At 51.0% G+C, this 26,715-nt stretch overlaps 2 protein-coding genes across 5 annotated transcripts in view; both read left to right on the forward strand.

Annotated features, from left to right (window-relative positions):
- LOC142908503 (uncharacterized) overlaps positions 1 to 8,460 on the forward strand; it is an 11,313-nt gene extending 2,853 nt beyond the window's left edge. The window contains exons 2-4 of one of the 4 annotated variants that reach the window (XM_076059223.1): positions 18 to 127; positions 2,133 to 2,692; positions 7,799 to 8,460. In XM_076059223.1, coding sequence (XP_075915338.1) covers positions 18 to 127; positions 2,133 to 2,692; positions 7,799 to 8,362 — 1,234 coding nt within the window. In that variant the 3' untranslated portion in view covers positions 8,363 to 8,460. Of the gene's footprint in view, positions 1 to 17; positions 128 to 2,132; positions 3,470 to 7,798 lie in introns of all 4 variants that reach the window. The other 3 variants (XM_076059224.1, XM_076059226.1, XM_076059225.1) reach the window with 3 other exon arrangements.
- Positions 8,461 to 12,880: 4,420 nt separating this feature from the next.
- Positions 12,881 to 26,355, forward strand: LOC116936842 (uncharacterized). The gene is made up of 3 exons (XM_076059222.1): positions 12,881 to 16,605; positions 24,066 to 24,291; positions 24,983 to 26,355. Exons 1-3 carry the CDS (start codon positions 14,281 to 14,283, stop codon positions 25,099 to 25,101), a joined length of 2,670 nt encoding a protein of 889 aa, XP_075915337.1. The 5' UTR covers positions 12,881 to 14,280; the 3' UTR covers positions 25,102 to 26,355.
- Positions 26,356 to 26,715: the final 360 nt, after the last annotated feature.

Raw genomic sequence — 26,715 nt, forward strand, 5'->3', positions numbered from 1 at the left:
TATCTCTGTATTCTCAGGGCTGGTGATGACGGAGGGGTGGAGCTACCCAGAATGCACAGGGTGTGTGGGGGAGGGGCTGACCCTGGCTCCTCCTCCCCCCGTGCTGGCGACGCCCCCTACTCTGCCGGTAACGTTGCCATGGAGACACATTGCGGTTGCCATGGGGACATGACGCACGGAATGGTTGTCTCATTGCCTCACCCACTCACTCACTCACCCACCCACCCACTCACCCACTCACTCACCCACTCACCCACCCACCCACTCACTCACCCACCCACTCACTCACTCACCCACCCACTCACTCACCCACTCACCCACCCACTCACTCACTCACTCACCCACTCACCCACCCACTCACTCACCCACCCACCCACTCACTCACTCACCCACCCACTCACCCACCCACCCACTCACTCACTCAGCCACCCACCCACTCACCCACCCACCCACTCACCCACCCACTCACTCACTCACTCACCCACCCACCCACCCACTCACCCACCCACTCACTCACTCACTCACCCACTCACTCACTCACTCACCCACCCACCCACCCACTCACCCACTCACTCACTCACTCATCCAACCACTCACCCACCCACTCACTCACTCACCCACCCACTCACCCACTCACCCACTCACTCACTCACTCACCCACCCACTCACCCACCCACTCACCCACTCACTCACTCACCCACCCACCCACCCACCCACGCACTCACTCACCCACCCACCCACTCACCCACTCACTCACCCACTCACTCACTCACTCACCCACCCACCCACGCACTCACTCACTCACTCACCCACCCACCCACTCACCCACCCACCCACTCACTCACTCACCCACTCACTCACTCACCCACCCACTCACCCACCCACCCACCCACCCACTCACTCACTCACCCACACACTCACCCACCCACTCACTCACCCACCCACCCACACACCCACCCACCCACTCACTCACTCACCCACTCACCCACCCACACACTCACCCACCCACTCACTCACCCACTCACCCACCCACCCACACACTCACCCACCCACTCACTCACTCACCCACTCACCCACACACTCACCCACCCACCCACACACTCACCCACCCACCCACTCACTCACTCGCTCACTCACTCACACACTCACTCACCCACTCACTCACACACTCACTCACCCACTCACCCACCCATTCACTCACCCACTCACTCACCCACTCACTCACTCACTCACCGACTCACCCACTCACCCACCCACTCACCCACTCACTCACTCACTCACCCACTCACCCACCCACCCACTCACTCACTCACTCACACACTCACCCACCCACTCACCCACTCACCCACTCACTCACTCACCCACCCACCCACCCACCCACTCACTCACCCACCCACCCACCCACCCACTCACTCACTCACACACTCACTCACCACTCACTCACCCACCCACTCGCCCACTCACTCACCCACCCACTCACCCACCCACTCACCCACTCGCTCACCCACTCACCCACTTACCCACTCGCTCACCCACCCACTCACTCACCCACCCACCCACTCACCCACCCACTCACTCACTCACCCACCCAGTCACCCACCCAACCGCCCACTCACTCACTCAACCAACCACTCACCTCACAATTCACAAACTCACCCTCTCACTCCCTCACCCCAATCACCTTACCCACCCACTCACCCACCCACGCGCTCACCAACCCACTCACTACCCCACTCACCCACCCGCTCACCCACCCTCTCACCCACCCATTCACCAACCCACTCACTCATCCACCCACTCACCCACCCACTCACCCACTCACTCACTCACTCACCCACCCACCCACTCACTCACTCACCCACCCACCCACTCACTCACTCACTCACCCACCCACTCACTCACCCACCCACCCACCCACTCACCCACCCACCCACCCACTCACCCACCCACTCACTCACTCACCCACCCACCCACTCACTCACTCACTCACCCACTCACTCACTGACTCACCCACCCACCCAACCACCCACCCCCACCCCACCCACCCCCACCCACCCCACTCACCCCACCCCCACCCACCCCACCCACCCTACCCCACCCCCACCTCCACCTCCACCCCACCCCCACCCTAGGCCTGAGCTGCTCCGGCCCCACAAGCCCCTTCGCCCCCTCGCTGCTCCCCTCCCCGTGGGGGGCCCCAGCCCCCGCTCCCCCTCCTCACCACCCCTCCGCGGTGGCGGGGGGGGCGCCCTGGGGGGTCAGGGTGAGGGGGCGGGGCCCCGCGGCCGAGGGTGGGGGGGAGGCCCCGGCGGTTGCCGTGGACAACGGCGGGGGTGAGGAGGAGGCCGACGACGATGAGGCGGTGGAGGCGGTGGTGGCGGCTGAGGCGGTGGTGGCGGCTGAGGCGGCGGAGGCGGCGGCGGCCGCGGAGGCGGCTGAGGCGGCGGATGAGGCGGTGGTGGATGAGGCGGTGGATGAGGTGGAGGATGAGCAGCAGGAGGAGGAGGAGGATGAGGAGGAGGAGGAGAAGCTGTCACGGTTGCCGTGGTTTCACGGGCCGCTGTCGAGGCCGCGGGCTGCCCAGCTGGTGCTGGAGGGGGGCGTGGGAGCACACGGAGTGTTCCTGGTGCGTCAGAGCGAGACACGGCGTGGCGAGTGTGTGCTTACCTTCAACTACCAGGGGAAGGCCAAGGTGAGTGTGGTGGTGAGTGTGGTGAGTGTGGTGAGTGTTGGTGAGTGTTCCTGGTGCGTCAGAGCGAGACACGGCGTGGCGAGTGTGTGCTTACCTTCAACTACCAGGGGAAGGCCAAGGTGAGTGTGGCGGTGAGTGTGGTGAGTGTGGTGGTGAGTGTGGTGAGTGTTGGTGAGTGTTCCTGGTGCGTCAGAGCGAGACACGGCGTGGCGAGTGTGTGCTTACCTTCAACTACCAGGGGAAGGCCAAGGTGAGTGTCGTGGTGAGTGTGGTGGTGAGTGGTGGTGAGTGTGGTGAGTGTGGTGAGTGTGGTGAGTGTGGTGAGTGTTGGTGAGTGTTCCTGGTGCGTCAGAGCGAGACAAGGCGTGGCGAGTGTGTGCTTACCTTCAACTACCAGGGGAAGGCCAAGGTGAGTGTCGTGGTGAGTGTGGTGAGTGGTGGTGAGTGGTGGTGAGTGTTCCTGGTGCGTCAGAGCGAGACACGGCGTGGCGAGTGTGTGCTTACCTTCAACTACCAGGGGAAGGCCAAGGTGAGTGTCGTGGTGAGTGTGGTGGTGAGTGGTGGTGAGTGTGGTGAGTGTGGTGAGTGTGGTGAGTGTGGTGAGTGTTGGTGAGTGTTCCTGGTGCGTCAGAGCGAGACAAGGCGTGGCGAGTGTGTGCTTACCTTCAACTACCAGGGGAAGGCCAAGGTGAGTGTCGTGGTGAGTGTGGTGAGTGGTGGTGAGTGGTGGTGAGTGGCGAGTGTGTGCTTACCTTCAACTACCAGGGGAAGGCTAAGGTGAGTGTCGTGGTGAGTGTGGTGAGTGTCGTGGTGGTGAGTGTGGTGATGGTTGGTGAGTGTTGGTGAGTGTTCCTGGTGCGTCAGAGCGAGACACGGCGTGGCGAGTGTGTGCTCACCTTCAACTACCAGGGGAAGGCCAAGGTGAGTGTGGTGGTGAGTGTGGTGAGTGTCGTGGTGAGTGGTGAGTGTGGTGAGTGTGGTGGTGAGTGTGGTGGTGAGTGTGGTGAGTGTTGGTGAGTGTTCCTGGTGCGTCAGAGCGAGACACGGCGTGGCGAGTGTGGTGGTGAGTGGTGAGTGTGGTGGTGAGTGTGGTGGTGAGTGGTGAGTGTGGTGGTGAGTGGTGAGTGTGTGCTCACCTTCAACTACCAGGGGAAGGCTAAGGTGAGTGTGGTGGTGAGTGGTGAGTGTGGTGGTGAGTGGTGAGTGGTGAGTGTGGTGGTTAGTGGTGAGTGTGGTGGTGAGTGTGGTGGTGGTGAGTGTGGTGGTGAGTGGTGAGTGTGGTGGTGAGTGGTGAGTGTGGTGGTGGTGAGTGGGGGTGGTGAGTGGTGAGTGTGGTGGTGAGTGGTGGTGAGTGTGGTGGTGAGTGGTGAGTGGTGAGTGTGGTGGTGAGTGGTGAGTGTGTGCTCACCTTCAACTACCAGAGGAAGGCTAAGGTGAGTGTGGTGGTGAGTGGTGAGTGTGGTGGTGAGTGGTGAGTGGTGAGTGTGGTGGTTAGTGGTGAGTGTGGTGGTGAGTGTGGTGGTGGTGGTGAGTGTGGTGGTGAGTGGTGAGTGTGGTGGTGAGTGGTGAGTGTGGTGGTGGTGAGTGGGGGTGGTGAGTGGGTGGTGAGTGGGGGTGGTGAGTGGGGGTGGTGAGTGGGGTGGTGAGTGGGGGTGGTGAGTGGTGGTGAGTGGGGGTGGTGAGTGGTGGTGAGTGGTGAGTGGGGGTGGTGAGTGGGGGGTGGTGAGTGGGGGTGGTGAGTGGGGGTGGTGAGTGGGAGTGGGGGTGGTGAGTGGGGGTGGTGAGTGGGGTGGTGAGTGGGGATGGTGAGTGGGGGTGGTGAGTGGTGGTGAGTGTGGTGGTGGTGGTGAGTGTGGTGGTGAGTGGTGAGTGTGGTGGTGAGTGGTGAGTGTGGTGGTGGTGAGTGGGGGTGGTGAGTGGGGGTGGTGAGTGGGGTGGTGAGTGGGGGTGGTGAGTGGTGGTGAGTGGTGAGTGGGGGTGGTGAGTGGGGGATGGTGAGTGGGGGTGGTGAGTGGGGGTGGTGAGTGGGAGTGGGGGTGGTGAGTGGGGGTGGTGAGTGGGGGTGGTGAGTGTGGTGAGTGGTGAGTGGGGGTGGTGAGTGGGGGGTGGTGAGTGGGGGTGGTGAGTGGGAGTGGGGGTGGTGAGTGGGGGTGGTGAGTGGGGGTGGTGAGTGGGGTGGTGAGTGGTGGTGAGTGGGGGTGGTGAGTGGTGGTGAGTGGTGAGTGGGGGGTGATGAGTGGGGGGTGGTGAGTGGGGGTGGTGAGTGGGGGTGGTGAGTGGGAGTGGGGGTGGTGAGTGGGGGTGGTGAGTGGGGGATGGTGAGTGGGGGTGGTGAGTGGGGGTGGTGAGTGGGAGTGGGGGTGGTGAGTGGGGGTGGTGAGTGGGGGTGGTGAGTGTGGTGAGTGGTGAGTGGGGGTGGTGAGTGGGGGGTGGTGAGTGGGGGTGGTGAGTGGGGGTGGTGAGTGGGGGTGGTGAGTGGGGTGGTGAGTGGTGGTGAGTGGGGGTGGTGAGTGGTGGTGGTGAGTGGGGGGTGATGAGTGGGGGGTGGTGAGTGGGGGTGGTGAGTGGGGGTGGTGAGTGGGAGTGGGGTGGTGAGTGGGGGTGGTGAGTGGGGTGGTGAGTGGTGGTGAGTGGGGGTGGTGAGTGGTGGTGGTGAGTGGGGGGTGATGAGTGGGGGGTGGTGAGTGGGGGTGGTGAGTGGGGGTGGTGAGTGGGAGTGGGGGTGGTGAGTGGGGGTGGTGAGTGGGGTGGTGAGTGGGGTGGTGAGTGGGGATGGTGAGTGGTGGTGAGTGGGGGTGGTGAGTGGGGGTGGTGAGTGGTGGTGAGTGGGGGTGGTGAGTGGTGGTAGTCAGGGGGGGTGGTGAGTGGGGTGGTGAGTGGGGGAGTTCGTGCTCACCTTTAACTCGCGTGTCTGTGTGTGTCTGTGTGTGTCTGTGTGTGTGTGTGTGTGTGTCTGTGTGTGTCTGTGTGTGTGTGTGTCTCTGTGTGTGTCTGTGTGTGTGTCTGTGTGTGTCTGTGTGTGTGTGTGTCTCTGTGTGTGTCTGTGTGTGTCTGTGTGTGTCTGTGTGTGTGTCTGTGTGTGTCTGTGTGTGTGTGTGTCTGTGTGTGTCTGTGTGTGTGTGTGTCTGTGTGTGTGTGTGTCTGTGTGTGTCTGTGTCTGTGTGTGTCTGTGTGTGTCTGTGTGTGTCTGTGTGTGTCTGTGTGTGTCTGTGTGTGTGTCTGTGTGTGTCTGTGTGTGTCTGTGTGTGTCTGTGTGTGTGTCTGTGTGTGTGTCTGTGTGTGTCTGTGTGTGTCTGTGTGTGTCTGTGTGTGTCTGTGTGTGTCTCTGTGTGTGTTTCTGTGTGTGTCTGTGTGTGTGTGTCTGTGTGTGTCTCTGTGTGTGTTTCTGTGTGTGTCTGTGTGTGTGTGTCTGTGTGTGTGTCTGTGTGTGTGTCTGTGTGTGTGTCTGTGTGTGTGTGTGTCTGTGTGTGTCTGTGTGTGTCTCTGTGTGTGTCTGTGTGTGTCTCTGTGTGTGTCTGTGTGTGTCTGTGTGTGTCTGTGTGTGTGTGTGTCTGTGTGTGTCTGTGTGTGTGTGTGTGTGTGTCTGTGTGTGTCTGTGTGTGTGTGTGTCTCTGTGTGTGTCTGTGTGTGTGTCTGTGTGTGTCTGTGTGTGTGTGTGTCTCTGTGTGTGTCTGTGTGTGTCTGTGTGTGTCTGTGTGTGTGTCTGTGTGTGTCTGTGTGTGTGTGTGTCTGTGTGTGTCTGTGTGTGTGTGTGTCTGTGTGTGTGTGTGTCTGTGTGTGTCTGTGTCTGTGTGTGTCTGTGTGTGTCTGTGTGTGTCTGTGTGTGTCTGTGTGTGTCTGTGTGTGTGTCTGTGTGTGTCTGTGTGTGTCTGTGTGTGTCTGTGTGTGTGTCTGTGTGTGTGTCTGTGTGTGTCTGTGTGTGTCTGTGTGTGTCTGTGTGTGTCTGTGTGTGTCTCTGTGTGTGTTTCTGTGTGTGTCTGTGTGTGTGTGTCTGTGTGTGTCTCTGTGTGTGTTTCTGTGTGTGTCTGTGTGTGTGTGTCTGTGTGTGTGTCTGTGTGTGTGTCTGTGTGTGTGTCTGTGTGTGTGTGTGTCTGTGTGTGTCTGTGTGTGTCTCTGTGTGTGTCTGTGTGTGTCTCTGTGTGTGTCTGTGTGTGTCTGTGTGTGTCTGTGTGTGTTTCTGTGTGTGTCTGTGTGTGTGTCTGTGTGTGTGTCTGTGTGTGTCTGTGTGTCTCTGTGTGTGTCTCTGTGTGTGTCTCTGTGTGTGTGTCTGTGTGTGTGTGTCTGTGTGTGTGTGTCTGTGTGTGTGTGTCTGTGTGTGTGTGTCTGTGTGTGTCTCTGTGTGTCTGTGTGTGTCTGTGTGTTTCTGTGTGTGTCTGTGTGTGTCTGTGTGTGTTTCTGTGTGTGTCTGTGTGTGTGTCTGTGTGTGTTTCTGTGTGTGTCTGTGTGTGTTTCTGTGTGTGTCTGTGTGTGTGTCTGTGTGTGTGTCTCTGTGTGTGTCTCTGTGTGTGTGTGTGTCTCTGTGTGTGTCTGTGTGTGTGTGTCTGTGTGTGTGTCTGTGTGTGTGTCTGTGTGTGTTTCTGTGTGTGTCTGTGTGTGTTTCTGTGTGTGTTTCTGTGTGTGTCTGTGTGTGTTTCTGTGTGTGTCTGTGTGTGTGTCTGTGTGTGTGTCTGTGTGTGTCTGTGTGTGTGTCTGTGTGTGTGTCTGTGTGTGTGTCTGTGTGTGTGTCTGTGTGTGTCTCTGCGTGTGTCTCTGTGTGTCTCTCTCTCTCTCTGTGTCTCTCTCTGTGTCTCTGTGTGTGTCTCTGTGTCTCTGCGTGTGTCTCTGTGTCTCTGCGTGTGTCTCTGTGTGTCTCTGTGTGTGTCTCTCTGTGTGTCTCTGTGTGTCTCTGTGTCTCTGCGTGTGTCTCTGTGTGTCTCTCTGTCTCTGCGTGTGTCTCTGTGTCTCTCTGTCTCTGTGTGTGTCTCTGTGTGTCTCTCTCTCTGTGTCTCTCTGCGTGTGTCTCTGTGTCTCTCTCTCTCTCTCTGTGTGTCTCTGTGTGTCTCTGTGTCTCTCTGTCTCCGCGTGTGTCTCTGTGTGTCTCCGCGTGTGTCTCTGCGTGCGTCTCAGCACCTGCGTCTGACGGTGAGTGAGGATGGCCGCTGCCGCGTCCAGCACCTGTGGTTCCGCTCCGTGCTCGACATGCTTGAGCACTTCACCGAGTTCCCCATCCCGCTCGAGTCTGGCGGGGCCAGTGACGTCACCCTCTGTAGCTTCGTGCCACACGCACGGACACAAGGTGCAACGCTCACTCACTCACTCATACACTCACTGTTACACTCACTGTTACACTCACTGTTACACTCACTGTTACACTCACTGTTACACTCACTGTTACACTCACTGTTACACTCACTCACATGCTCGAACACTTCACCGAGTTCCCCATCCCGCTCGAGTCTGGCGGGGCCAGTGACGTCACCCTCTGTAGCTTCGTGCCACACGCACGGACACAAGGTGCAACGCTCACTCACTCACTCATACACTCACTGTTACACTCACTGTTACACTCACTGTTACACTCACTGTTACACTCACTGTTACACTCACTGTTACACTCACTGTTACACTCACTCACATGCTCGAACACTTCACCGAGTTCCCCATCCCGCTCGAGTCTGGCGGGGCCAGTGACGTCACCCTCTGTAGCTTCGTGCCACACGCACGGACACAAGGTGCAACACTCACTGTTACACTCACTGTTACACTCACTGTTACACTCACTGTTACACTCACTCACATGCTCGAGCACTTCACCGAGTTCCCCATCCCGCTCGAGTCTGGCGGGGCCAGTGACGTCACCCTCTGTAGCTTCGTGCCACACGCACGGACACAAGGTGCAACACTCACTCACTCACTGTTACACTCACTGTTACACTCACTGTTACACTCACTCACTGTTACACTCACTGTTACACTCACTGTTACACTCACTGTTACACTCACTCACTGTTACACTCACTGTTACACTCACTGTTACACTCACTGTCACACTCACTGTTACACTCACTGTTACACTCACTCACTGTTACACTCACTGTTACACTCACTGTTACACTCACTCACTGTTACACTCACTCACTGTTACACTCACTGTTACACTCACTGTTACACTCACTGTTACACTCACTGTTACACTCACTCACTGTTACACTCACTGTTACACTCACTGTTACACTCACTGTTACACTCACTGTTACACTCACTGTTACACTCACTGTTACACTCACTGTTACACTCACTCACTGTTACACTCACTGTTACACTCACTGTTACACTCACTGTTACACTCACTGTTACACTCACTCACATGCTCGAGCACTTCACCGAGTTCCCCATCCCGCTCGAGTCTGGCGGGGCCAGTGACGTCACGCTCTGTAGCTTCGTGCCACACGCACGGACACAAGGTGCAACACTCACTCACTCACTGTTACACTCATACACTCACTGTTACACTCACTGTTACACTCACTCACTGTTACACTGTTACACTCACTGTTACACTCACTGTTACACTCACTCACTGTTACATTCACTGTTACACTCACTCACTGTTACACTCACTGTTACACTCACTGTTACACTCACTGTTACACTCACTGTTACACTCACTGTTACACTCACTGTTACACTCACTGTTACACTCACTGTTACACTCACTCACTGTTACACTCACTGTTACACTCACTGTTACACTCACTGTTACACTCACTGTTACACTGTTACACTCACTCACTGTTACACTCACTGTTACACTCACTGTTACACTCACTGTTACACTCACTCACTCATACACTCACTCATACACTCACTCACTGTTACACTCACTGTTACACTCACTGTTACACTCACTCACTCATACACTCACTCATACACTCACTCACTGTTACACTCACTGTTACACTCACTGTTACACTCACTCACTGTTACACTCACTCACTTACACTCACTCATACACTCACTCACTCATACACTCACTCATACACTCACTCATACACTCACTCACTGTTACATTCAATCATACACTCACTCATACACTCACTCAATCATACACTCACTCATACACTCACTCATACACTCACTGTTACACTCACTGTTACACTCACTGTTACACTCACTCACTCATACACTCACTCACTGTTACACTCACTCATACACTCACTCATACACTCACTCAATCATACACTCACTCATACACTCACTCACTCATACACTCACTCACTCATACACTCACTCATACACTCACTGTTACACTCACTGTTACACTCACTCACTCATACACTCACTCACTGTTACACTCACTCACTGTTACACTCACTGTTACACTCACTGTTACACTCACTCACTGTTACACTCACTGTTACACTCACTCACTGTTACACTCACTGTTACACTCATACACTCACTCACTCATACACTCACTCACTGTTACACTCACTCATACACTCACTCACTCATACACTCACTCATACACTCACTCATACACTCACTCACTGTTACACTCAATCATACACTCACTCATACACTCACTCAATCATACACTCACTCATACACTCACTCACTCATACACTCACTCACTCATACACTCACTGTTACACTCACTGTTACACTCACTCACTGTTACACTCACTGTTACACTCACTGTTACACTCACTCACTGTTACACTCACTGTTACACTCACTCACTGTTACACTCACTCACTGTTACACTCACTGTTACACTCACTGTTACACTCACTCACTGTTACACTCACTGTTACACTCACTCACTGTTACACTCACTGTTACACTCACTGTTACACTCACTCACTGTTACACTCACTGTTACACTCACTCACTGTTACACTCACTGTTACACTCACTGTTACACTCACTCACTGTTACACTCACTGTTACACTCACTGTTACACTCACTCACTGTTACACTCACTCACTGTTACACTTACTGTTACACTCACTCACTGTTACACTCACTGTTACACTCACTGTTACACTCACTCACTGTTACACTCACTGTTACACTCACTCATACACTCACTGTTACACTCACTGTTACACTCACTCACTGTTACACTCACTGTTACACTCACTCACTGTTACACTCACTCACTGTTACACTCACTGTTACACTCACTCACTGTTACACTCACTGTTACACTCACTGTTACACTGTTACACTCACTGTTACACTCACTGTTACACTCACTCACTGTTACACTCACTCACTGTTACACTCACTGTTACACTCACTGATACACTCACTGTTACACTCACTGTTACACTCACTGTTACACTCACTGTTACACTCACTGTTACACTCACTCACTCACTGTTACACTCATACACTCACTCATACACTCACTCACTGTTACACTCATACACTCACTCATACACTCACTCACTCACTGTTACACTCATAGACTCACTCTTACACTCACTCACTCACTGTTACACTCATACACTCACTCATACACTCACTGTTACACTCACTCATACACACTCACTCACTCTTACACTCACTCTTACACTCATACACTCACTCATACACTCACTCACTGTTACACTCACTGTTACACTCACTGTTACACTCACTCATACACTCACTCACTGTTACACTCACTGTTACACTCACTGTTACACTCACTCACTGTTACACTCACTGTTACACTCACTCACTGTTACACTCACTGTTACACTCACTCACATGCTTGAGCACTTCACCGAGTTCCCCATCCCGCTCGAGTCTGGCGGGGCCAGTGACGTCACCCTCTGTAGCTTCGTGCCACACGCACGGACACAAGGTGCAACACTCACTCACTCACTGTTACACTCACTGTTACACTCACTGTTACACTCACTGTTACACTCACTGTTACACTCACTCACTGTTACACTCACTCACTGTTACACTCACTGTTACACTCACTGTTACACTCACTGTTACACTCACTGTTACACTCACTGTTACACTCACTCACTGTTACACTCACTGTTACACTCACTGTTACACTCACTGTTACACTCACTGTTACACTCACTGTTACACTCACTGTTACACTCACTCACTGTTACACTCACTGTTACACTCACTCACATGCTCGAGCACTTCACCGAGTTCCCCATCCCGCTCGAGTCTGGCGGGGCCAGTGACGTCACCCTCTGTAGCTTCGTGCCACACGCACGGACACAAGGTGCAACACTCACTGTTACACTCACTGTTACACTGTTACACTCACTGTTACACTCACTGTTACACTCACTGTTACACTCACTGTTATACTCACTGTTACACTCACTGTTACACTCACTGTTACACTCACTGTTACACTCACTCACATGCTAGAGCACTTCACCGAGTTCCCCATCCCGCTCGAGTCTGGTGGGGCCAGTGACGTCACCCTCTGTAGCTTCGTGCCACACGCACGGACACAAGGTGCAACACTCACTGTTACACTCACTGTTACACTGTTACACTCACTGATACACTCACTGTTACACTCACTGTTACACTCACTGTTACACTCACTCACATGCTCGAGCACTTCACCGAGTTCCCCATCCCGCTCGAGTCTGGCGGGGCCAGTGACGTCACCCTCTGTAGCTTCGTGCCACACGCACGGACACAAGGTGCAACACTCACTGTTACACTCACTGTTACACTTACTGTTACACTCACTCTTACACTCACTGTTACACTCACTGTTACACTCACTGTTACACTCACTGTTACACTCTTACACTCATACATTCACTCTTACACTCACTCATACACTCACTCACTCACTGTTACACTCATACACTCACTCATACACTCACTCATACACTCACTCATACACTCACTCACACACTCACTCACTCACTCATACACTCACTCACACACTCATACACTCACTCATACACTCACACACTCATACACTCACTCATACACTCACTCACTCATACACTCACTGTTACACTTACTCATACACTCACTCATTCTTACACTCACTGTTACACTCACTGTTACACTCACTGTTACACTCACTCACTGTTACACTCACTCACATGCTCGAACACTTCACCGAGTTCCCCATCCCGCTCGAGTCTGGCGGGGCCAGTGACGTCACCCTCTGTAGCTTCGTGCCACACGCACGGACACAAGGTGCAACGCTCACTCACTGTTACACTCACTGTTACACTCACTGTTACACTCACTCACTGTTACACTCACTGTTACACTCACTGTTACACTCACTCACTGTTACACTCACTGTTACACTCACTGTTACACTCACTGTTACACTCACTCACATGCTCGAACACTTCACCGAGTTCCCCATCCCGCTCGAGTCTGGTGGGGCCAGTGACGTCACCCTCTGTAGCTTCGTGCCACACGCACGGACACAAGGTGCAACGCTCACTGTTACACTCACTGTTACACTCACTGTTACACTCACTGTTACACTCACTGTTACACTGTTACACTCACTGTTACACTCACTGTTACACTCACTGTTACACTCACTCACTGTTACACTCATACACTCACTCATACACTCACTGTTACACTCACTCACTCACTGTTACACTCACTGTTACACTCACTGTTACACTCACTGTTACACTCACTGTTACACTCACTCACTGTTACACTCACTGTTACACTCACTCACTGTTACACTCACTGTTACACTGTTACACTCACTGTTACACTCACTGTTACACTCACTGTTACACTCTTACACTCACTGTTACACTCACTGTTACACTCATACACTCACTGTTACACTCACTCACTGTTACACTCACTGTTACACTCACTGTTACACTGACTGTTATACTCACTGTTACACTCACTGTTACACTCACTGTTACACTCACTCACTGTTACACTCACTGTTACACTCACTGTTACACTCACTCACTGTTACACTCACTCACTGTTACACTCACTGTTACACTCACTGTTACACTCACTGTCACACTCACTGTTACACTCACTCACATGCTAGAGCACTTCACCGAGTTCCCCATCCCGCTCGAGTCTGGCGGGGCCAGTGACGTCACCCTCTGTAGCTTCGTGCCACACGCACGGACACAAGGTGCAACACTCACTCACTGTTACACTCACTGTTACACTCACTGTTACACTCACTGTTACACTCACTCACTGTTACACTCACTCACTCACTCACTGTTACACTCTTACACTCACTCATACACTCACTGTTACACTCACTCACTCACTGTTACACTCACTGTTACACTCACTGTTACACTCACTCACATGCTTGAGCACTTCACCGAGTTCCCCATCCCGCTCGAGTCTGGCGGGGCCAGTGACGTCACCCTCTGTAGCTTCGTGCCACACGCACGGACACAAGGTGCAACACTCACTCACTGTTACACTCACTGTTACACTCACTGTTACACTCACTGTTACACTCACTCACTGTTACACTCACTCACTCACTCACTGTTACACTCTTACACTCACTCATACACTCACTGTTACACTCACTCACTCACTGTTACACTCACTCACTGTTACACTCACTGTTACACTCACTCACATGCTTGAGCACTTCACCGAGTTCCCCATCCCGCTCGAGTCTGGTGGGGCCAGTGACGTCACCCTCTGTAGCTTCGTGCCACACGCACGGACACAAGGTGCAACGCTCACTCACTCACTCTTACACTCACTCACTCACTGTTACACTCACTGTTACACTCACTGTTACACTCACTGTTACACTCTTACACTCATACACTCACTCACTGTTACACTCACTGTTACACTCACTGTTACACTCACTGTTACACTCACTCACTGTTACACTCACTGTTACACTCACTCACTGTTACACTCACTGTTACACTCACTGATACACTCACTGTTACACTCACTCACTGTTACACTCACTGTTACACTCACTGTTACACTCACTGTTACACTCACTCACTGTTACACTCACTGTTACACTCACTCATACACTCACTGTTACACTCACTGTTACACTCACTCACTGTTACACTCACTGTTACACTCACTGTTACACTCACTGTTACACTCACTGTTACACTCACTGTTACACTCACTCACATGCTCGAGCACTTCACCGAGTTCCCCATCCCGCTCGAGTCTGGCGGGGCCAGTGACGTCACCCTCTGTAGCTTCGTGCCACACGCACGGACACAAGGTGCAACACTCACTCACTCACTCATACACTCACTCACTCACTGTTACACTCACTGTTACACTCACTGTTACACTCACTGTTACACTCACTGTTACACTCACTCACTCACTGTTACACTCACTGTTACACTCACTGTTACACTCACTGTTACACTCACTGTTACACTCACTCACATGCTCGAACACTTCACCGAGTTCCCCATCCCGCTCGAGTCTGGCGGGGCCAGTGACGTCACCCTCTGTAGCTTCGTGCCACACGCACGGACACAAGGTGCATCGCTCACTCACTGTTACACTCACTGTTACACTCACTCACTCACTCATACACTCACTGTTACACTCACTGTTACACTCATACACTCACTGTTACACTCACTGTTACACTCACTGTTACACTCACTCACACACTCATACACTCACTCACTGTTACACTCACTCACTCACTGTTACACTCACTGTTACACTCACTGTTACACTCACTCACTCACTGTTACACTCACTGTTACACTCACTCACTGTTACACTCACTGTTACACTCACTGTTACACTCACTCACTGTTACACTCACTCTTACAATCACTGTTACACTCACTGTTACACTCACTGTTACACTCACTCACTGTTACACTCACTGTTACACTCACTGTTACACTCACTGTTACACTCACTGTTACACTCACTGTTACACTCACTGTTACACTGTTACACTCACTCACTGTTACACTCATACACTCACTCATACACTCACTCATACACTCACTCACTGTTACACTCATACACTCACTCATACACTCATACACTCACTCATACACTCATACACTCACTGTTACACTCACTGTTACACTCACTGTTACACTCACTGTTACACTCACTGTTACACTCACTGTTACACTCACTGTTACACTCATACACTCACTCATACACTCACTCACTCACTGTTACACTCACTGTTACACTCACTCACACACTCATACACTCACTCACTGTTACACTCACTCACTCACTGTTACACTCACTGTTACACTCACTCACTGTTACACTCACTGTTACACTCACTCACTGTTACACTCACTCACTGTTACACTCACTGTTACACTCACTCACATGCTCGAGCACTTCACCGAGTTCCCCATCCCGCTCGAGTCTGGCGGGGCCAGTGACGTCACCCTCTGTAGCTTCGTGCCACACGCACGGACACAAGGTGCAACACTCACTGTTACACTCACTGTTACACTCACTGTTACACTCACTGTTACACTCACTCACTGTTACACTCACTGTTACACTCACTGTTACACTCACTGTTACACTCACTGTTACACTCACTCACTGTTACACTCACTGTTACACTCACTCACTGTTACACTCACTGTTACACTCACTGTTACACTCACTCACTCATACACTCACTCACTGTTACACTCACTCATACACTCACTCATACACTCACTCAATCATACACTCACTCATACACTCACTCACTCATACACTCACTGTTACACTCACTGTTACACTCACTGTTACACTCACTCACTGTTACACTCACTGTTACACTCACTCACTGTTACACTCACTGTTACACTCACTGTTACACTCACTCACATGCTCGAGCACTTCACCGAGTTCCCCATCCCGCTCGAGTCTGGTGGGGCCAGTGACGTCACCCTCTGTAGCTTCGTGCCACACGCACGGACACAAGGTGCAACACTCACTCACTCACTGTTACACTCACTGTTACACTCACTCACTGTTACACTCACTCACTGTTACACTCACTGTTACACTCACTGTTACACTCATACACTCACTCATACACTCACTCACTGTTACACCCACTGTTACACTCACTCTTACACTCACTGTTACACTCATACACTCACTCATACACTCACTCACTCACTGTTACACTCACTGTTACACTCACTCACACACTCATACACTCACTCACTGTTACACTCACTCACTCACTGTTACACTCACTGTTACACTCACTCACTGTTACACTCACTGTTACACTGTTACACTCACTGTTACACTCACTGTTACACTCACTGTTATACTCACTCACTCACTCTTACACTCACTGTTACACTCACTGTTACACTCATACACTCACTCACTGTTACACTCACTCACTGTTACACTCACTGTTACACTCACTCATACACTCATACACTCACTGTTACACTCACTGTTACACTCACTCACTGTTACACTCATACACTCACTCACTGTTACACTCACTCACTGTTACACTCACTGTTACACTCACTGTTACACTCACTCACTGTTACACTCACTCACTGTTACACTCACTCACTGTTACACTCACTGTTACACTCACTGTTACACTCACTGTTACACTCATACACTTACTCATACACTCACTCACTCACTCGTACACTCATACACTCACTGTTACACTCACTGTTACACTCACTGTTACACTCATACACTTACTCATACACTCTTACACTCACTCACTGTTACCCTCACTGTTACACTCACTGTTACACTCACTGTTACACTCTTACACTCACTCACTGTTACACTCACTCTTACACTCACTCTTACACTCACTGTTACACTCATACACTTACTCATAAACTCTTACACTCACTCACTGTTACACTCACTCTTACACTCACTGTTATACTCACTCTTACACTCACTTTTACACTCACTGTTACACTCATACACTTACTCATACACTCTTACACTCACTCACTGTTACACTCACTCTTACACTCACTGTTATACTCACTCTTACACTCATTGTTACACTCACTGTTACACTCATACACTCACTCATACACTCACTCATACACTCACTCATACACTCACTCACTCTTACACTCACTCTTACACTCACTGTTACACTCACTCACTAACTGTTACACTCACTCATACACTCACTCACTGTTACACTCACTGTTACACTCACTGTTACACTCACTCACTGTTACACTCACTCACTGTTACACTCACTCACTGTTACACTCACTGTTACACTCACTGTTACACTCATACACTCACTGTTACACTCACTGTTACACTCATACACTCACTGTTACACTCACTGTTACACTCATACACTCACTCATACACTCACTCTTACACTCACTCACTGTTACACTCACTGTTACACTCACTGTTACACTCACTCACTGTTACACTCACTCACTGTTACACTCACTGTTACACTCACTGTTACACTCATACACTCACTGTTACACTCACTGTTACACTCATACACTCACTGTTACACTCACTGTTACACTCATACACTCACTGTTACACTCACTCTTACACTCACTGTTACACTCACTCACTAACTGTTACACTCACTCATACACTCACTCACTGTTACACTCACTGTTACACTCATACACTCACTCATACACTCACTGACTCACTCTTACACTCACTCACTCGTACACTCACTGTGACACTCACTGTTACACTCACTCACTGTTACACTCATACACTCACTCTTACACTCACTGTTACACTCACTCACTCACTCACTGTTACACTCACTCTTACACTCACTGTTACACTCACTCTTACACTCACTGTTACACTCACTCACTCACTCGTACACTCACTCTTACACTCACTGTTACACTCATACACTCACTCTTACACTCACTGTTACACTTACTCACTGTTACACTCACTGTTACACTTACTCACTGTTACACTCACTGTTACACTCACTGTTACACTCACTGTTACACTCACTCACTGTTACACTCACTGTTACACTCACTCTTACACTTACTGTTACACTCACTCTTACACTCACTGTTACACTCACTCACTCTTACACTCACTGTTACACTCACTGTTACACACTCACTGTTACACTCACTGTTACACTCACTGTTACACTCACTCATACACTCACTCTTACACTCACTGTTACACTCACTGTTACACTCTTACACTCACTCACTGTTACACTCACTGTTACACTCATACACTCACTCATACACTCACTCACTGTTACACTCACTGTTACACTCATACACTCACTCATACACTCACTCACTGTTACACTCACTGTTACACTCATACACTCACTCATACACTCACTCACTCACTCTTACACTCACTGTGACACTTACTGTTACACTTACTGTTACACTCACTGTTACACTCACTCACTGTTACACTCACTCACTGTTACACTCACTGTTACACTCACTGTTACACTCACTCATACACTCACTCATACACTCACTCTTACACTCACTCGTACACTCACTCACTGTTACACTCACTCACTGTTACACTCACTCACTGTTACACTCACTGTTACACTCACTGTTACACTCATACACTCACTGTTACACTCACTGTTACCATTACTCACTGTTACACTCACTCATACACTCACTGTTACACTCATACACTCACTCATACACTCACTCATACACTCACTCACACACTCACTCTTACACTCACTCACTGTTACACTCACTGTTACTCTCACTGTTACACTCACTCACTCATACACTCACACACTGTTACACTCATACACTCACTGTTACACTCATACACTCACTCATACACTCACTAATACACTCACTGTTACACTCACTGTTACACTTACTCACTCTTACACTCACTGTTACACTCACTCACTAACTGTTACACTCACTCATACACTCACTCACTGTTACACTCACTGTTACACTCATACACTCACTCATACACTCACTCACTCTTACACTCACTCACTGTTACACTCACTGTTACACTCACTGTTACACTCACTCACTGTTACACTCACTGTTACACTCACTGTTACACTCACTCACTGTTACACTCACTCACTGTTACACTCATACACTCACTGTTACACTCACTGTTACACTCATACACTCACTCATACACTCACTCACTGTTACACTTACTGTTACACTCACTCACTGTTACACTCACTGTTACACTCACTGTTACACTCACTCACTCATACACTCACTCACTGTTACACTCACTGTTACACTTACTGTTACACTCACTCACTGTTACACTCACTGTTACACTCACTGTTACACTCACTCACTGTTACACTCACTGTTACACTCACTTACTGTTACACTCACTCATACACTCACTCATACACTCACTCACTGTTACACTCACTCATACACTCACTCACTGTTACGCTCACTCATACACTCACTCACTGTTACACTCACTCACTGTTACACTCACTCACTGTTACACTCACTGTTATTCACTCACTGTTACACTCATACACTCACTCATACACTCACTGTCACACTCACTCACTCACTGTTACACTCACTGTTACACTCACTCACTGTTACACTCACTGTTACACTCACTTACTCATACACTCATACACTCACTCACTCATACACTCACTCACTGTTACACTCACTCACTGTTACACTCACTGTTACACTCACTGTTACACTCACTCACACATACACACACTCATACACTCACACATACATACACACACTCATACACTCACTCACTGTTACACTCACTGTTACACTCATACACTCACTCACACACTCACTCACACACTCACTCACTCACTCATACACTCACTCATACACTCACTCACTCATACACTCATACACTCACTCATACACTCACTCACTCACTGTTACACTCGTACACTCACTCACTTACTGTTACACTCACTGTTACACTCATACACTCACTCATACACTCACTCACTCCTACACTCACTCACTCCTACACTCACTCACTCATACACTCACTGTTACACTCATACACTCACTCATACACTCACTCATACACTCACTCATACACTCACTCACTCATACACTCACTCACTCACTCATACACTCACTCACTCACTCATACACTCACTCACTCACTCATACACTCACCGCTCACTCACCACTCACTCACTCATACACTCACTCATACACTCACTCATACACTCACTCACTCATACACTCACTCACTCATACACTCACTCACTCATACACTCACTCACTCACCCACTCATTCACTCACCCACTCATTCACTCACCCACTCATTCACTCACTCACTCACTCACCCACTCACCACTCACCGCTCACTTACCGCTTACTCACCCACTCACTCACTCACCCTCCCACTCACCCACTCACTCACTCACCCACTCACTCACCCACTCACTCACTCACTCACCCACTCACTCACCTACTCACCCACTCACTCACCCACTCACTCACCCACTCACCCACTCACTCACCCACTCACTCACTCACTCACCCACTCTCTCACTCACCACTCACTCACCCACTCACTCACTCACTCACCGCTCACTCACCACTCACCGCTCACTCACCGCTCACCACTCGCACACCACTCACTCACCGCTCACTCACCGCTCACTCACCACGCACCACTCACTCACTCACTCACCGCTCACTCACCATGCACCACTCACTCACTCACCGCTCACTCACCGCTCACTCACTCACTCACCAAATATGGCATCTGTGCAGGACCGCCCTTTCCTGAAACCGCATTGGGGCTCCGCAAGCCTCTCCTCAGCGTGCCTGGCAAAGCGATGTTGAATAATCCTTGCCAGGACCTTTCCCGGCACACTGAGGAGTGAAATGCCCCTGTAGTTGTTACAGTCTGTGTGGTCCCCCTTCTTAAAAAGGGGGACCACCAGGGCATCCTTCCAATCTTGTGGAACCCGTCCAGTGGTCCAGACTGTTGTTATGATGTCATATAGGGCAGTCTGTACACAAACGCCGCCCTCCCTCAGCATTTCGCTTGGGAGATCATCTCTGCCCGGTGCCTTTCCTGGCCTCAGACTCCGGATCGCCTTCAGTACTTCCTCAACAGATGGCACCTCAGCCAGCCACTCACAGGGGGTGACTTCTTTTTGCCAAACTCATACAACAACAACAACCGCCATTCACCTCTAAGTGGCGGTAACGTCACCACGACGCTTGTGCCAGGCCATGTGCACCTTGAGGCCACGTGAAGTGTCGAACGCCCGCGGGCAGGAGGTCACGGGGCAGACCCAGCAGGTGCCACGGGTCGACTGACTGAGATGACTGGCTGATGCACCACCTGTGCCCCCTACTGTGCCAACCTGCTGTGCTTTAGCCACCCGGCACTCCGCTCGTTGTTGTGAGCGTTGCTCCTCCGCCCTCCTTTGTTGTTGGAGGGCGACTGCCTCCAACTGCCCAGTAGCATCCTTCACGAGCCTCCTCCACAAAGGCCGATCTTGACACCGCTGGTACCAGTCATCGGCAAGTCCACTCAGCTCCACGTCCTCCTGTACCACATCACTCCATATCTTCTCTAGCCCGTGCCGTGCCCGCTTAGCCCCCTCAATCCGGCCAAACAAAAGCTGTTTCGGCATGCGGTGGCTGGGCATGCGGGCTACATGACCCAGCCATCGCAGCCTTGCCTGCAGAGGAGCTCACCGATGGGACTTTGCCCAGATCTTTCAAGGATTTGTGAGCTCCTCACACAATCCAGCCTGGATAAACCCAGGATGGATCGTAGGGAAGGCCAGCCTAAATGTTTCTAACCGGCGAAGATGTTCCATTAGGGGGGTCCACGTTTCGCAAGCGTAGAGAAGGGGAGGGAATGACCGTGGCCGAGAAGACCTGAAGCTTAGTGCGGAGCGACAGACCAGGTAGCTTCCACACAGCGTTACGCAACCGATGAAAAGATATTGCCGCTCGACTGATTCAGAGTGAGACCTCTGCTGTTAAACTGGAGCCGGTCATAAGCACACTGCCCAGGTATGGGAAACTCTCCACTCTCTCCACAACTGCCCCATCACCGATTGGGAGTTGTGGGGATGGAGTGTCCGATGGTACAAAATACCCAGGCAGGTGCTTAGTTTTGGTGGGGCTGATGGTAAGGCCCCACCTCTTAGTGGCACGCTCCAGTCTCAGCAGCAGCGTCTCCAACTCCTCCTCTGAATGAGCAGCTATTACCAAATGTACACACACACACACGTACACACACACACACGAACACACATACACGTACACACGTAGGCACGTACACACGTACGCACGTACACACGTACGCACGCACGTACACGAACACACACACGTACACACACACACACAAAGACAAAGATCCCCCATATAGCCTGTAACAGACTGTAGGGGCAAGTGCTGTTATCGAGCACCTATGAAGGCCGGAACGGTACACGAGGGGGTGGGTGGCCAGCACCACGCCCGACCGCCTTTGTCTCCCTAGTGGCGATGTTTACACACCGCACCAGGTACTCATTTGAGGCTGAGTCGACCTAGGGGAGGCCCGGGACCGGTTCAGATAATCGTCACTGGTGTTGGCCGTGAGCGGGAATCGAACACACACACACACACGTAGACACACACGTACATACACACACGAACACACACACGTACACACACACGCACGTACACACACACGTACACACGTACACACACACACGTACACACACACACACGTACACACACACGCACGTACACACGCACGTACACGTACACACGTACGCACGTACACACATACGCACGTACACACACACGTACACACACATGCACGTACACACACACACACGTACACACGTACGCACGTACACACATACGCACGTACACACACACGTACACACACACACGTACACACACACGTACACACACACGCACGTACACACACACGAACACACACACGTACACACACGTACATACACACACGTACACACACACACGTACATACACACACGTACACACACACACGAATACACACACGCACGCACGTACACACACACGTACACACACACGTACACACACGTACACACACACGTACACACACACGTACACACGTACACGCACACATACACACACGCACGTACACGAACACACGTACACACACACGTACACACACACGCACATACACACACACACGTACACACGTACACATGCACACACACACGTAGACACACACGTACACACACACGCACGTACACACACACGTACGTACACACACACGTACGTACACGAACACACGTACACACACACACGCACGCACGTACACGAACACAAGCACAAAGACCAGGTTGGTGAAGTATGGTCAAACGGGGCTCGGGAGGTGGCGTTGACAGTCCGCTTCCACGTCCGTCTTTGTCTCTCTCCCCACAGGAAGCCATCAACAACATCAGCAACATCAGCAACATCAACATCAACAACATCAACAACATCAACAACAACATCAACAACAACATCAACAACAACATCAACAACATCAACAACAACATCAACAACATCAACAACAACATCAACAACATCAACAACAACATCAACAACATCAACAGTCGGCAGCAGAAGAGGCATCACAATCACCTCCAGGCCACTCCACCCCCCCCACGTGAGCCCCCACCCACCCACCCACACACCCACCCACCCACACCCCCACCCACCCACACACACCCCCACCCACCCACTCACCCACCTACACGGCCACCGTGAACTCCACCCACCCACACGGTCACCCACTCATCCACACCCCCACCCACCCACACACCCACCCACCCACCCACCCACACCCCCACCCACACCCCAACCCACACCCACACCCCCACCCACACCCCCACCCACACCCCCACCCACACCCCCACCCACACACCCACCCACACACACCCCCACCCACCCACTCACCCACCCACCCACCCACACGGCCACCGTGAACCCCACCCACCCACACGGCCACCGTGAACCCCACCCACCCACACGGCCACTGTGAACCCCACCCACCCACCCACACGACCACCGTGAACCCCACCCACCCACCCACACGGCCACCGTGAACCCCACCCACCCACCCACACGGCCACCGTGAACCCCACCCACCCACCCACACGGCCACCGTGAACCCCACCCACCCACCCACACGGCCACCGTGAACCCCACCCACCCACCCACACGGCCACCGTGAACCCCACCCACCCACCCACGGCGCCAATTTCCACTAAAGTTATCATCGTCTAAATTGAGCGTAATTATTAACATGAACGTCGACCTTTGACCCTTGACTTTATGTCCACCTTTAACCTTCGCAGGAGTTGGCAGCATCCGTAGAAGCCTCAAGCAGAGTGGGGCCATCAACATCAACTTCGTCCCACCCACCCCTACCCCCCCCCCCCTTCTCCGTTGTAGTGCAATGGTACAGTCCAACTAAGTTTGACCTCCCTGGGTGGGGCCGGTCAATTGCCCACTAGGTAATGGGGGCGTTGTGGGGGCGGGCGGGGGGTGTTGAACTTTACTTGGTATGGTCCTGCTACGTCAACATTCAATGCAAGTTCGTCACCCCTATTTTTGAGAGAAGTTGGTGCAGTCCATTTCAGTGTCTGCCTTATCCGGGCTGGTCCAATATCCATCCCCGAATAGGGGGGGGGAGGCGAGGGGAGTTGTGGGGTGTGGGATTAGGGGGGGTTTGCTTTTACTTGGTACGGTCCTGCTATGTGAACAGTCAATGCAAGTTTTTTTTGTATTATTATTATTATTTCCCACTCCACCCCCACGCATCCCTGAGAGAATGGTACGGTCCATTTCCGTCGGTTTCCTGCCCTGCGCCGTTGCTTTGGTAACCAACTTTCTTGGTAACGGGGCGGTTGTGCCCGTCCATAAATGACGTCACGCACCTGTGGGGGGGGCACACGGGGAGGGGGGGTGGGGGGTGTTTGAGAGGTGTGACGTCACATCAAAAAACGGGCAACTTTAAATACACGCAGAATTAAATTTTGATTTAAAGCTTTCGTGACTGCGGTAATTCGTATTCTTAGTTTTTTTTTCGGTTAAAGTCACCACCACGTTGAAGGGAAACAACAAAATAATATATAAATATATATAAAACAATAAAAAAAAACATTCTCACGACGTTTCGACCATAACTCAAACGGTCGTCCATCAGGTGTGTTGGTTTGCATAATTTTTTTTTTAAACGGCGCATTTATTTATTTATTTATAAAAAAATCGTCTCCCCCCCTCCTCTTTTCAGAATATAGATGGACTAGTCCTAAATAAACTACCAAATCGTTGCGCGTGGCACTAACGTTTTTTAAAAAAATAAATAAATGCGCCGTTTAAAAATAAATTTATGCAAACCAACACACCTGAAAGACGACCGTTTGAGTTATGGTCGAAACGTCGTGAGATTTTTTTTTATTGTTTTATATATATTATTATTATTTTGTTGTTTCCCTTCAACGTGGTGGTGACTTTACCGAAAAAACTAAGAATATGAATTACTGCAGTCACGAAAGCTTTAAATCCTAAAATTTTTAGACGCCTAAATTGTTATATATATATAAAAAAACACTCCTTCTCAACATAAGGGTGTCCGGAGCCACATTCAATTCGCACTACGGCGGCGATGGCTTAAAGCGATTTGTTATCAGAGTGGGAAATTTTTTTTTACAAAAAAATTTTTTTTGGGGGGGTGGGTGGGGGGCACAGCTTCGTGACGTCATATTTGAGGGGTGTTGGTCTGACTTTTTGCGATGCCGTGTGACGTCATTTATGGACGGTCCCACTAAGGTCGTGTTGAACGAATAGTTGATGCGATTTTTTTAATTTTTATTTTATTTTACCCCCTCCCCACCCCATTGAAAAAGTGGTACGATCCATTTCAGTGTCTGGCCTCAACTGGGGCCAGTCCATTGTCCCACCCTCATGAGGGGGGGTGGGTGGTGGGCAGTTAGAGATCACTTGGTAGAACCCTGGTGTATAAATTAATGTTTATAGTAGGTGGTGGTTTTTTTTCTCCACCCACCCACCCACCACCCCCCCTCCC

The sequence above is a fragment of the Petromyzon marinus genome (genome assembly GCF_048934315.1).
Source record: "Petromyzon marinus isolate PM22_M1 ecotype Great Lakes invasive population chromosome 84 unlocalized genomic scaffold, UKy_Petmar_22M1.pri1.0 chr84_unloc.5, whole genome shotgun sequence".
Taxonomy (NCBI): Eukaryota; Metazoa; Chordata; class Hyperoartia; order Petromyzontiformes; family Petromyzontidae; genus Petromyzon; species Petromyzon marinus.

Excerpts from the sequence above, each read along its gene's own strand:
- LOC116936842 (XM_076059222.1), top strand. The coding sequence starts at position 14,281 with ATGCTTGAGCACTTCACCGAGTTCCCCATCCCGCTCGAGTCTGGTGGG. Across the intron at positions 16,606-24,065 it reads GCCACACGCACGGACACAAG|GAAGCCATCAACAACATCAG; the intron begins GTGCAACACTCA and ends CTCTCCCCACAG. Across the intron at positions 24,292-24,982 it reads GGCCACTCCACCCCCCCCAC|GAGTTGGCAGCATCCGTAGA; the intron begins GTGAGCCCCCAC and ends TAACCTTCGCAG.